General features: G+C 35.9%; 1 protein-coding gene across 1 annotated transcript in view; it reads right to left on the bottom strand.

Moving 5' to 3' along the window:
* Positions 1-8121, bottom strand: part of LOC129779663 (kinesin-like protein KIF3A) — a 49007-nt gene extending 40886 nt beyond the window's left edge. The window contains exons 1-2 of the mRNA XM_055787270.1: positions 7962-8121; positions 7692-7904 (exon numbers count right to left, since the gene is read on the bottom strand). Coding sequence (XP_055643245.1) covers positions 7692-7904; positions 7962-7967 — 219 coding nt within the window. The 5' untranslated portion in view covers positions 7968-8121. The remainder of the gene's footprint in view (positions 1-7691; positions 7905-7961) is intronic.
* Positions 8122-12755: the final 4634 nt, after the last annotated feature.

Consider the following 12755-nt stretch of genomic DNA (forward strand, 5'->3'; position numbering starts at 1 on the left):
CTCTTTGTTGACCTCCAATGTTAATACCCTGTGACCAGGCTTGCCAATAATATTTTTGAAAAAACTGGAAGATTGCTCTTAAAAAAACTGAAAGAAAACTGGATCCTGTAAAACCTTTTTATTTTAATAAGACCGGCTATGATTTATCTAAATTGATTTTTTTACCCATTTCAATGCTTGAGAAATAGATTTTTTTTATGCTTCGTGTAGTGTTTATATGTAGTTCATAAAACTGTAACTGTAATTACTATGAAACAATATTTGAGGGATGGTTTTATTTGGGCAAAACTTGAGGAGTTTCGTATTTATCGCTTCATAAAATCCATAAAATCGCTGATAGAAGGGCGTAGCGTATAGTTCGATACCTCAAAAAGGCACGGATCAACATGAGATACGAGGTAAATTACCAATAAAAATACCATAAACAACTTCTCATAATGTTATTTTAATACTCAAATAACCACAAACAACGTTGCTCAAGTATTACTTTAGTATTGAAATTATCAAATTTTGGTATTGAGAAGCTATTTTTCTAATTTTTTGGAAATTATTCATTGCTAATTTACATCTTATATTAGGGTTGTACAAACCAAATTTCGGTATCAAGATCAATATGAGGGACCCTTAAATATTTCCTCTAGCTCGAGAAAGTACTTTTGAAAAAATATGCATAGTATGCTTTCTTGCAAAATATACACTATGGTCCACATGCATTTTATGCATGTTAGCTATCAGCTATTAAGGGGAGTTTGTTTGCATTAATTGAATTAATTATATTTAGAACTAAAATTCCTTCGAGTGACTATGAGAAACTTATATCCATTTGTTGTAAACGGAAGCAAGGTTACTTGGGTTTTATATTTATATCAATTAAAGTCAATGGAAACCATTTACTCTATTACCTTCTCAGAGCCTGCATAAACATTTATTGTACATGAAATGGATGAAACCAGGGCACACATATGAAACACTGGATAAAACTGGACGATATTCCAAAAAACTGGAAGATTTTAGGGTTTAACTGGATGACTGGATCGAGAAAAAAAACTGGAAGAATCCAGTTTATGTCATGTCAAACTGGAACATTAACAACGCTGCCTGTGACTCACAACTGAATGGATTAGTGTGAAATGTCACCTTTACAACGAACCTAAACTTGAAATTGCATGATCGAAATTATGCGAGATATTGGTCACTACCGAGAAAATAATGGATAACTTTTTCCCCAACCTAATATATGCACCATATCACAAAACAAATAATGCAGTATAGAAGCTACATGAATACAGCCATTCCATCCAAAACCGATATAGTGGTTCTCATATTTTCGTGAAAAGTGGTAGTTTTGTTCTTTATCGCAAAACATAAGACCCGTATTTTTTTTTATTTTTTCAGTAGGGTGACCATCTCCATTTTAGGGTTGTCCAAAAAATCAACTTTTTCCTCTTTTTTCCAAAAATGATTTTTTTCAAAAATCCATTACTTTTGGATTACTAGACCGATTCAGATGATCGACATATCATTGTGTTCATAGTCTCGGGACCAAGGACGCTATATTTTTTATATTTTTTCTAAAAGGTTGAGGATTTTTCGCATAACATATGTCGAAACCAGAGAGGCGTTTTTTTCGTTTTTGAGTTATGATTTGTCAAAGTTAACCGATGGCCCAAAAAAGTCATTTTTCCCTTTTTTTCCAAAAATGTGTTACTTTTAAAGTACTGGATCGATTCAAATGATCGATATCAAATTAAAGCCAATTAGCTAGCTAGTTAGAAAAAAAAGTAATTGAGTTCGGTTCATTTGTCATGAACTGCAGGGGCATTGGTGCTTGAATTTGATGTTGTCAATATCTTGCGCTGTCAGTAAAATGAGTCTGAGATTTTGCTCTTCTGATGTACCATTATCTATCATCCATAGAAACTCCACATTAACTCAGAAACAGGTTCATAAGACATTAAGATTCGTTAAAAAAAAGTATAAACTGATACATGGTGGCATACAATATGAGATTAGCATGATTCTTTGCTGTGGCGGCTGAGAGCAGACAAACGACCGCAAAGGGTTAAATCATGAGAATGATCTAACTGTTCTTCCACCTCCTATTCCTCCTATAGTTTTACGCTGCCCGGTTAGTCCAAAACATAGAATATTCATCTCGTATAACACCTGCTGGCATTTATAATCGAACCAATTGACTCATCGTCTTGGTTCCACGTAATCAAGGATGTTCTCTGCTACGCTATTGGTGGCCGTTTCAATCATTTCGTGTCACATTCTAATCACAAGCTCCTATATACAGTGGTGAAAATAAATATAAAGGTGAGCATCTGTATAGTGCTCACAGAGTCACCCGTGTGCTGAAGATTGTGTTACCCTGTGAAATACGTGCAGGTGGTATGCGCGCATTCTACTACCAAGGCGCCTAGGTGAAACAATCATATGAAATGCACTTTCAGCCATATTGGAATTGCTGTCGGTATTGTTTACAAACAGTTCTGGTGAAAATCTCTACCCGGTCGGAAGAACAGGAAAATCATCAGAATGCTGCCAGCGGCTCTCTACAAACTGCTACGATGGCTACGATGCCTATTCGAAAAATGCCAATTTATGTGAAAAAGAAGGGATGATTTTGTAGAATTTCATTCGCATTCAATTCATCCACTACTCTCGCATCTGAAAATGCAAAAATAGCGTATCCTAGCAATAATAAAACAAACAACCCCCGCTCCACAAGCCGTAATCCCTTTCTTATTGAAGTGATAATGTTGCTTCACCTGTTATACATTTATATAAGCGCCAAATGGAAAAGCGTCATTTTCGGCTAGGAAAAAAATATGAAAGCAGAAAAGATATTTAAACGACAAAAGTTACTGCATGAAATCGGAAGACAGGTAATTTTATATTGTAACTAGCTAACCCGGCAAACTTCGTCCCGCCCATTTACTTGATTAATTCTCGAGTAATGCAGAAATTTGTGTTTTATTTGTATGGCAGCCACCCCTAAGAGAGGGGGGAGGGGTATCTAACCACCATAGAAACATTCATTGCACCCTAAAGTTTCCATATGCCTAATTTGGTTTAATTTGCTTGATTAATTCTCGGGTAATGCAAAAATTTGTGTTTCATTTGTATGACAGCCCCCTCTAAGAGAGGGGGAAGGAGTATCTTATCACCATAGAAACATTTATTGCATCCTAAAACCTCCACATGCCAAATTTGGTTTCATTTGCTTGATTAATTCTCGAGTAATGCAGAAATTTGTGTTTCATTTGTATGGCAGCCCCCCCTTTGAGTGGGGGAAGGACTGTCTAACCATCATAGAAACATTTATTGCACCCTAAAACTTTCACATGCCAACTTTGGTTTCGTTTGCTTGGTTAATTTCCGAGTAATGCAGACATTTGTGTTTCATTTGTATGGCAGCCCCCCCTTAGAGAGGGGGAGGGGTCTCAAAATATCACGAAAATCTTCCCCGGCCCCAAAAACCCCTACATACCAATTTTCATGTCGATCGGTTCAGTAGTTTCCGAGTCTATAAGAATCAGACAGACAGACAGACATCACTCCATTTTTATATATATAGATTGATAGATTGACGCCTACCACTTGCTATTTCACGTAAGTTAATGTTTGCTTTCATATGTTTCATGCGGCTACTTCATGGAAAAGAGTTGGCTGTAGAAGAAATTGGGAAAATAATGACTTATCGTGAAATGCACCTCAGCAACAGGCAAATCGCTTCGAAAATCAGTCGTTCCCGGTCTGGTATTAACAATTTTGTGAGAATAGATGATAATTATGACAAAAATTATAAGAGGTTGTGTCCAAGACACGACCGCATTGTTAACGTAGAACTACGCTGTTATTTTATTCAAGTCGCTTGTTTATAACTTCGGATATTATTTTATAATACTGTGAAATTTTAGAAATAACTGTTTAGTAGAATGGTTTGATCGCCCTGAAATGGCATTTTAAATTGTAGAATCAGTTGTTGATAATTCATTGATGATTCATTGTCACCCTCGCAGAACAATACCCTAGTCCTATCGTATGTCACCATTTGTTTCATGTCAATGCTTTGAAAATTTGCCTCGAACGCTATTCCGGTGGCCTTTTTTGCAATTGACATAGACTCGGCTGCAGTCGATTATATACTTGTTGCACCAGTACCATTATTCCACATCTTATAACTACATCCATATATCTTTGGCACCGTATGGAAACAACAACAAGAACAATATTCGCAAGTATCAAATATCATACTACCTGTTATTTAGTATTGCCTCAGTGGAATCGCACCTCTAGGAATCGTTCGTACAACGTAAATCAAGCGCCAAACAAGCGTTTGTTATAGCATGCATACAGAGCCATACATTGGTGGCTCAAAGCTACTAGAAATATAAACACTTCTCATCATTTTGCTATCATCTATTCTCAAAAAACGCTTCTGTTAATATTGGCTGGCCTCGAAAAAAGTTGCATTACTTTCTCATGCTCCAGATAAGCGCAGCTGTCATCCTTAATGGAGAAAGTTTTGCTACTGGCGAGCGAAACCAAATCACATACAATATTCCGGAACGACATTTACTTTCATGGTGACTAAATAAACGAAATAATCTCTTTCTGTTAACCTCAACAACTTCGAAAAAAGTAGCATTGCTGAATATTTGCCTCAGCAGAGATTCATTACTAATACCCTAGCGCAAATATTTCCCTCCCACTATCTCCCTCCTTGTTTAAATTTATCATTACGGCTGCATAATTTGCACCACCAATGCACACGGGAGCAGATACAAATGGGGTTTCAACGTAGCGAAGATGCACTATTTTTACGTACGGGCTATGAAGCACGCACGCACACAAATATCCATATATCGATGGCTTGAAGCATCTAAATATACACACACTTATCTCCGTTTTGCGCTCTTCTCAACAGTCTTTTCTGTTAATATTGCCTATCTAGATTAGCTGTTAGCTGTTTTAGCTCAGCTGTTAGCCTTGGTGGAAAGAGTTTTGCCACCGTCATGCGAAACCAAATCACAGGCATAATTCCAGAACAATTATTTTCTTGGTAAGCCGACGATAGCCTAACTTGATAATTCCCCACACAATTGTGTAGTTCAAAACATTAATGCAATGGCATCAGTTTGATGCAATGATTGCAATGCAATGCGAGTGAGTAACTTGGTCGCGTCCACCCCAATTGCTTTAAGAAAGGCACTCGATCCCTCGCCATCCAGCTCGCCCAGCAATGGTGTTGTCCAGTCGGTGTCCCTACGAAGAATGAACGTTTGCCTCAGCGAGATCCACTGTTTATAGGCACTGTAGGCAAATATTCCCCTTCGTTCTTCTTCTTTTCCTTTGTTCACGGAGATTGTGATCCCCGATAATCGTTCGATTAATCGAATACTTCCTACAGAAATCGATTATTAATCGAACGAATACTGCACAACCAATAATCGAAGCGAACGAATAATTTACGTCGATTAATCGATCCAAACTCAGAGAGAAAAAAACGTACGGCCGCTGCAGTTTTATCCTGAAAATAAATCGTTATCTTTGACGCTTCCCTAAGTTCGTAAACAAAGCTCAATGCCGTCAACGTGAATTGAGCTTCGTTTACGACTTTAGGGGTGAGTAAAAGATAATAATTGATTTTCAGGCGGAATGAACACTTTTTTGATTCCATATGGCTTTCTAGCAAATGAGAAATATTAATCTAACTAATTATTTCTCTCAGTGTGGCGATTAATCGATTATTTGGGCCTATTAATCGTATCGAATATCAAACTGCTGAAAACTATTCAATTAACTGATGTACGATTAATTTCAAAAATCGGGGATCACTACACGGAGACTTTAAATCTTACGATTTCCCCTTCGTTGCTCGTTATTGACAGCTCTGTTTGGGAAATCACACAAATGGACAGAACAAATGTATGGGGAAATGAGATTGCTTCCAATTTTCATCAATTTAAACCATATACAGACAATGGGTAGTAATGTATAGCATATCAAACAAATCTTAGAGAATTTCCGATTCGATTGGTATGTCAATCGTGAAAATCCGTTCATAGCAAAAATAGTTATTAACGTTAACTTTATTTCATAAAAACGTGACCAGTTTTCTGATTTGACACCCTTGATGTAAGACGTAGTTCTACGTCAAAAACGTCGCTCCGGCCGAAAAGATGTCATATCAAAACGGGATTGTAGAGAAATTCTTCGAAAAGCAATCGGACAGAACATGATTTCTCATGAAATAAAGGTCAGCTTCCCGTAAGTGTAAGACGTGTCAGATTTTACAGGAGAGTGTATTTGCTGTTTGGAGTAAAAGACAACCAAAACCTCGACTGACCGAACATCATAAAATGATTAGAGATGTTGTTTTCAGCGATGAGAAGAGATTCAATTTGGGTGGTTCAGATGGGTTTCAACATTATTGGAATGATCTGCGTAATCATACTCAGTGGATCGGTAATGGTTGGGAGCGTATTTTGCTATAACGGTAACCTACCAATTGTTTTTTTTCGTACAATATGAACTCAAAATATTACACAGACATGCTGGGAGAAGTTCTAACTGATGCTGCAGAAAGGATTGTTGCTGAGAATTTTATTTTTCAGCAAGACTGCAATTGTTATCCGATCACAATATCGTTGTTTCATTTCTTCTATCTTACCGGATCTCAATCTGGTAATTAATAATCCGAAACGTTTATCGTATGGGACGTCAATTTCAATTCTCACAACTGAAACAAGCCATAAAGGAGAAATGGGCAAAAATTGACAAATCTTTTTGATTCAATGCAAAATCGATCGATTGAAGTGTTGAAAATGGAGGCAAAACAAAATATTGATTTAGAAAAATTCTTCTACATGTCCTCAGCTTCCGATCGTAAGTCCGTGTATTGTGGTTGATTATTTTTTGTGGTGTGGTTTGTAAAGCCCCCCACTACCTCAAAGGAGGTCCACCGTGAAACGGTTGTTTTACGTCCCGAGTACCACCAGGTCTAGACAGAGACACTTATAGCGACGTCAAATAGCATAGAGAAGCTGTTTCCGAGGTTTTGTGACTTTTCTTAGAGACTGGAAATGTCCATTGCTCATCTCACCATACCCTAGACAGTTTCCCTGAGCCCGAAGTCGATTCGAAGTCCCCACATTATTAAGCGCCGCCGCCAGGCCATGAGGCCACCATTGTGACTGTTTGCAAATCATGAAATTAAGCAAGCAACGCTTTTTAAAAGTGCCTTCAAGATTAAAGCCATATCTAGTGTTCTAAAAATAAGGAGGGAGAGTTCCACGAGCAAATAAGTAGCTATGGAAACTGTGGCAAGTCAACAGATGTGAATATCTATTCAATATAGAATTTACTATTGAACTAACAAGTTGATGCTAATAAATTGTTGGATAAGTCAAATCCAGTTTCATAATTTCTGAAAGCAATTCTACGAGGTTCGTAGTTCTTTTGGTGAACATAATCATGAATCCATTTGCTCAAAATAGGAGCAGAGCCAACTAATATGAATTCTCACCAGTAAGAAATTCTACAGAGTTTACTTTAGCTTCAGCTTTGAATCTCACGAGTGAGCCTACTCTAAAACCTAATTTCATCATGTACTGTTCCAGATGCATCAAAATCACCCTCGAGTGTTGGAAACTATTGAGAAAAGCAAACAATTTACTCACCTGTGTCGATTCCTCTCCAAAAACATTGTCGAAATAGTAAACCTTCGGAGGCTCACTAGAGTTTGCGTTCGGCTTATAAACCGTAATACATCGGTTGCACGGATCTGCTTTAATAATATTCTGGGAACCAGCTTCAATCTCATTTTTATCCATGGGACGAACACGGACAACAACCCGTACATTTTCTATTTCGCCCTCCGATTTAGATTCCTCCTAAAATAACTTATCCGTTACCAATTGCCTGATTATAACATAATTTACCTCACATACCGGCATTTTCGGGTATATCTGTATAGTTTTTCGAAAAATTTAGTAGGAAAATTGACTCACTAAGCACCAGACAGCACAACAAATGATTGCACAAACAAATCTAGGATGAAAATTCGATCCGTTTTGCAATTTTAATTATGTTTTGTTTGACAACCAATGAGTGTAGGTGAAGTTAGCTCAATTTCGCAGCACTGAAGTCAAATGTACAGTGATATGTGGAAATAAATAATAAAAAAAAACACAGGGTGTGTGCTTGAGCACAATTCGTGCACTGAGAGAAATAATTAGCAAATATAACAATTTTTTTGGTGAATGCCATCAATCTATAGTCATTTTCTACCGTTCCAATTATTGGTATATCCTACTAGGGAAAATTAAAACACATATGCCAAGTAGGTGCTCCTGTGGTTGAGAGGTTAGCGTCCCATATTATCATGCCGGGGGATCAGGTTCGATTCCCGTTCTGGCCAGGAATTTTTCGTCAAAGAAATTTCTTCCAACTTGCACTGTGGTCATTTCAGAATATATTCAAGGTGTGTTATCCGTCATAGAAATCTCAACTGTGGAACAACTAATAAAAATGACGCAAGTAACACCCACGTTCAGAAGGCAAAAGTTCAACTGGGAACGTTAGTGCCATCCAAGAAGCTATGTCAAGTAGAACTATAATTCATAAGCCGCTACATCTTTCCGGGCAAAAATGCACGTACATATTAGAATTATATCAAAACTCCTAAACGCTCTTACACGATCAGTAGCATTGATATTATCAGTAAAGACAATACTAGCTAAAATCACTCCATTCCGCATTATCATTATTCTTCAACCTCAAATGATCATTTTTTTATTACTTGGAGGAATGCAGCAACTCTTGCCTCCATAGTCGTAAGAGAAATAAACACATTTTCTAAATGAAAATTATCAATGAAAATTAATGTTATTGTGTCAAATAAACACCCCCATCAATAATTTGAATGGTTTGCAGAAGCAAACAATGAAAACATCTTGAACGGCACATATTTCTAATAATGGTTTCTAATGATAATTTCAAAAATTTGATCTGTTCTTACAATATCTTTCAGAAATGGATGAAGAAGGTTCAGAACAATAGGTTATGAACATTCAATAAAACATTTAGAAGTTTTTCTTATTGATCTATTAACAATTTAAAACTGTATTTTTTCATAGTAATCTTAATGGCATATGCTCGATTCGAAGATGTCGACAGCGTATCTTACCAGTATGCTCCACCCACGAATTTGGGAAAAAGATGTCGGCGCTGCTTCGTCGCCATCGCGAATTTACATTTGACGAATTTACGATGGTTTTACTACCAGATGGCGCAGCGAGTAAAATGATGATGTTTTGTTTTTCTGGTATGAAATTCGTTCAAATTTTAGAGAAAAATCAGAATTTATCTTCCAATTTTCCGGTTTCACGTATTCTTTCTGAGCTAAAAAGGTTAGAAAATCGACATTTTATAATTTGGTATTTATATTTTGAAGAATTGCTTGGTATAAGTGTTGTAACTTTCATTTTTTCTCAACTAGATAAACGATGAGTAGCATGTGTTGCGTTAAAAATACTGCAAATCCTTCTCGTATCAACCCTCACATTATCAATGATGGAAATATACAAAATCGGAATGGGTAACGACCCTGTGAATCAATGGCCTACGTAGGCATTTTGCTGACAACTAAGAAATAATGTTCACACGATGGAGACCTGCATCAGCGATTATCGGCCCTCCGAGGCGTAATAAAACGCACTACAATGTATGGAACAGAGCGAGTTCCAAAAAATCATCCGTAATCTAAACACACAACAATGTTCGGTAGTGACAAAGTTGAAAATTCAATCACCATGCACGATATCGCGTCCTATTCCGTGGACGGCGCATTTATCGTGGCGATAATAATCGCCATCATCATCTACCATTGGCGGAGGAACGCCAAGCGACTACAACAACTGGAAGGGGCGCAGCGGAGAAACCGCCTGGACCATGCGAGCGCTGTTTGAGCGGACGGCGCGGGCCACCCATGCAGAGGAGCACATTTTGTGCTTACCAAGCACCAAGCATCAAATGCACACGAAGGCAAGAAAATCCAGACCATGGCAAACTCTGTAAATTTAAGAAATAAAATAGACCAGTCTAGATTCAATCTCGGAAGTATTTATCCGAATCCATGTTGGGCTCTTGCCCGACATTAGTGATTCAACAACATTTAGTTTTAATCAAAAACAAATGATATCATCTAACTTAATATGAGAAGATTTTATTCGCATCAGATATGTTGCTTCATGTAATAGGGTAACGAGCTTTTTAGTAAATGGTGACAAAATCTTGAATTAAATAATATCTGGTAGTAATTTTATTTTTAAATAATAAATTTAAAGTGTTTTATGCATTCAAGTAACAGCAAGTAATAACTTTCATTCAAATTTTAAGAACATAAAATTGCCTTTGGGACCGCTAACCTGATAGAGAGGAAATTTGCTCTCAAACATAAATTTTAACCCAAGATTTCGCACGATATCCTAGACACCTCGAATTATAGTGTCCCTGCCCTATCACAGTCACGATGGAGCGATTATTGCCCGTCATATCAATTTTGTCAACCTTACACGATTATTGTTATTGTCATTCTGATGAAGTAATGTCAGTTTTATTTATCGTGTAAGGGACCCTTTACCTCCGTATTTCCTCAAAGCAACAATAAAAAAAAGGATAATGCGTGCTAATATTTGCTTTACCAAAGGTGTTTGATAGTTTTATACAGTTTTTCTTCTAAAAAAATCTGGGTGCGTAGATAGAAACCACAAGATGATTTTATATACTCGTGTATACTCATGAATAATCCCCGCAAACATTAAGTCTCATAACTTGGCATATTATAGGTCACATATAAAGTGAGATCGAATCAAAATCATAGGTAATGTCGCGTAAGGTATGCATTGTGTTCATCCAAAATCGTATGAAATGCAAAAACCTCGATTTTATCTATCGCTACAGATTAAGTCGTAATTCGGTAAAACCAGCATCGGTTTCATAATATACGCTATAGTGCAATTCCAAATTAAATCGAACTAATGCTAACATTGTCGCTACGTTTTGTTTCAACATGTCATCAAATGTTTTTCAACGTAACTACTAAACATATATTTTTACCATAAGGATGTATTTGGAAAAAATGTTGAAAATTATAAGCAAATTCCTAAAATTTCTTGAACATGGCGGTATAAAAGTAGAAACATATTAAAAGAGCCTATTTACTATAAAAAGACAATCAATTATAAATATTTTTTTTTATATGGCTGCATTTAGAAGGAAATTGATAAAGAACTTTTTTGTTTTAAATTACATCAGAATTCATAATGTGTGCTTAAAAATTATTATTAACATACAAAAACTCCATGTTTCGAAAATTCAAAAAAAAATTCGATGTTCCACAAAGTTTGTCAAAAATAGTTTGATCATCTTGGACTATTTTTTTAGATTTTCTACGTGATTTATATTTTATATGAAAAAACTACGTATTTTAGATATTGCAAATTTAAGTTCTTTTGTAAATAAAAAAAAAAGTTATATTTTTTCTCAGTGTATAATTTTTCACGTTTGGACATCAATACTCTATAACTCTTTCTAAGATACTATTTTGGTAAGACTCATAGTTTTTGAGTTATAAGTTATCACAAATTTCTCTTACTAAAATCGAAAGGCCCTTTTCAAAAGTTACACTTGAGTAAAAAAATCCGAAATGCTGTGGAAAACTTATATTTCCTCCAACCCAAACGGAATACAAACGTTCATTCGAATAAAAAATACTCATGTTATGTCATTTGTCGATTTTATTTGGAATTGCTCTATAGCAAAATCGATTTCAACGAAATCATATATGCACATTAAACTGATGCAGTTCATGAGTCGCATGAACGTAAAAATTGAATCCATGTAGTACTGAGAAAAATTTTATTACATACTATGGAAAATCGATCAACAGTAAATCATATTAGATCGTAAATGAGAACATTTTACATCATATTAGGAATTTGACATATCAAGATTCGCGATGACGTATGTACAGTGTCGACGTGCACACTATTGTGTAGAACAAATGCATGGGAAAACGGGAAAAGTAGCGATTTTTGTTAATTTAAACCATTTATCGTTTTCTAATTTCCCAGCAAACATTAAATCGTATAATTTTGCACGTGCCAAGTCTTACAAGAAATCCGAATAAATCATAATCGCATATAATATCAATCAAAGTATGTATCGTGTATATTTGAAATCGCATAAAATGTAAAAAGGCGGATTTAAATATACCATTATCAAATTAAGTCGCAATTCGGTATAATAAACATCAATTTTATGATGTACATTGTCGTGAAATATATTTAATCCGCATCATATGCGTATATTACGCTGATGCAGTTTGTGTATCGCATAAGCGTATAATTTAAATCGATTCAGTACTTTAGTAAATCGTGTTGCATGCTGAAGAAAATCATGAAACAGTAAATCATATTAAATCCTAATAAAGAGCATATTACATCATATTGAAATGTCATTGAAATGCTGTTGCACTCGAAAGTTTTAACCGCTGTAGAATTAAATTTCAGATAGCCGCGCGAGATAGCTGGTGGATGATAATCCATACGACCGGAGTTCGAATCCACATCGGAGCAGTTTTCACCAAACATCAACCTGAGGCATTTTAAACATTCATATTCCACTCCCAACACAAGTCAATCAAACAATTATTATTTCTACGAACATAAATACTCATATAT

Source organism: Toxorhynchites rutilus, chromosome 3 (genome assembly GCF_029784135.1).
Source record: "Toxorhynchites rutilus septentrionalis strain SRP chromosome 3, ASM2978413v1, whole genome shotgun sequence".
Lineage (NCBI taxonomy): Eukaryota > Metazoa > Arthropoda > Insecta > Diptera > Culicidae > Toxorhynchites > Toxorhynchites rutilus.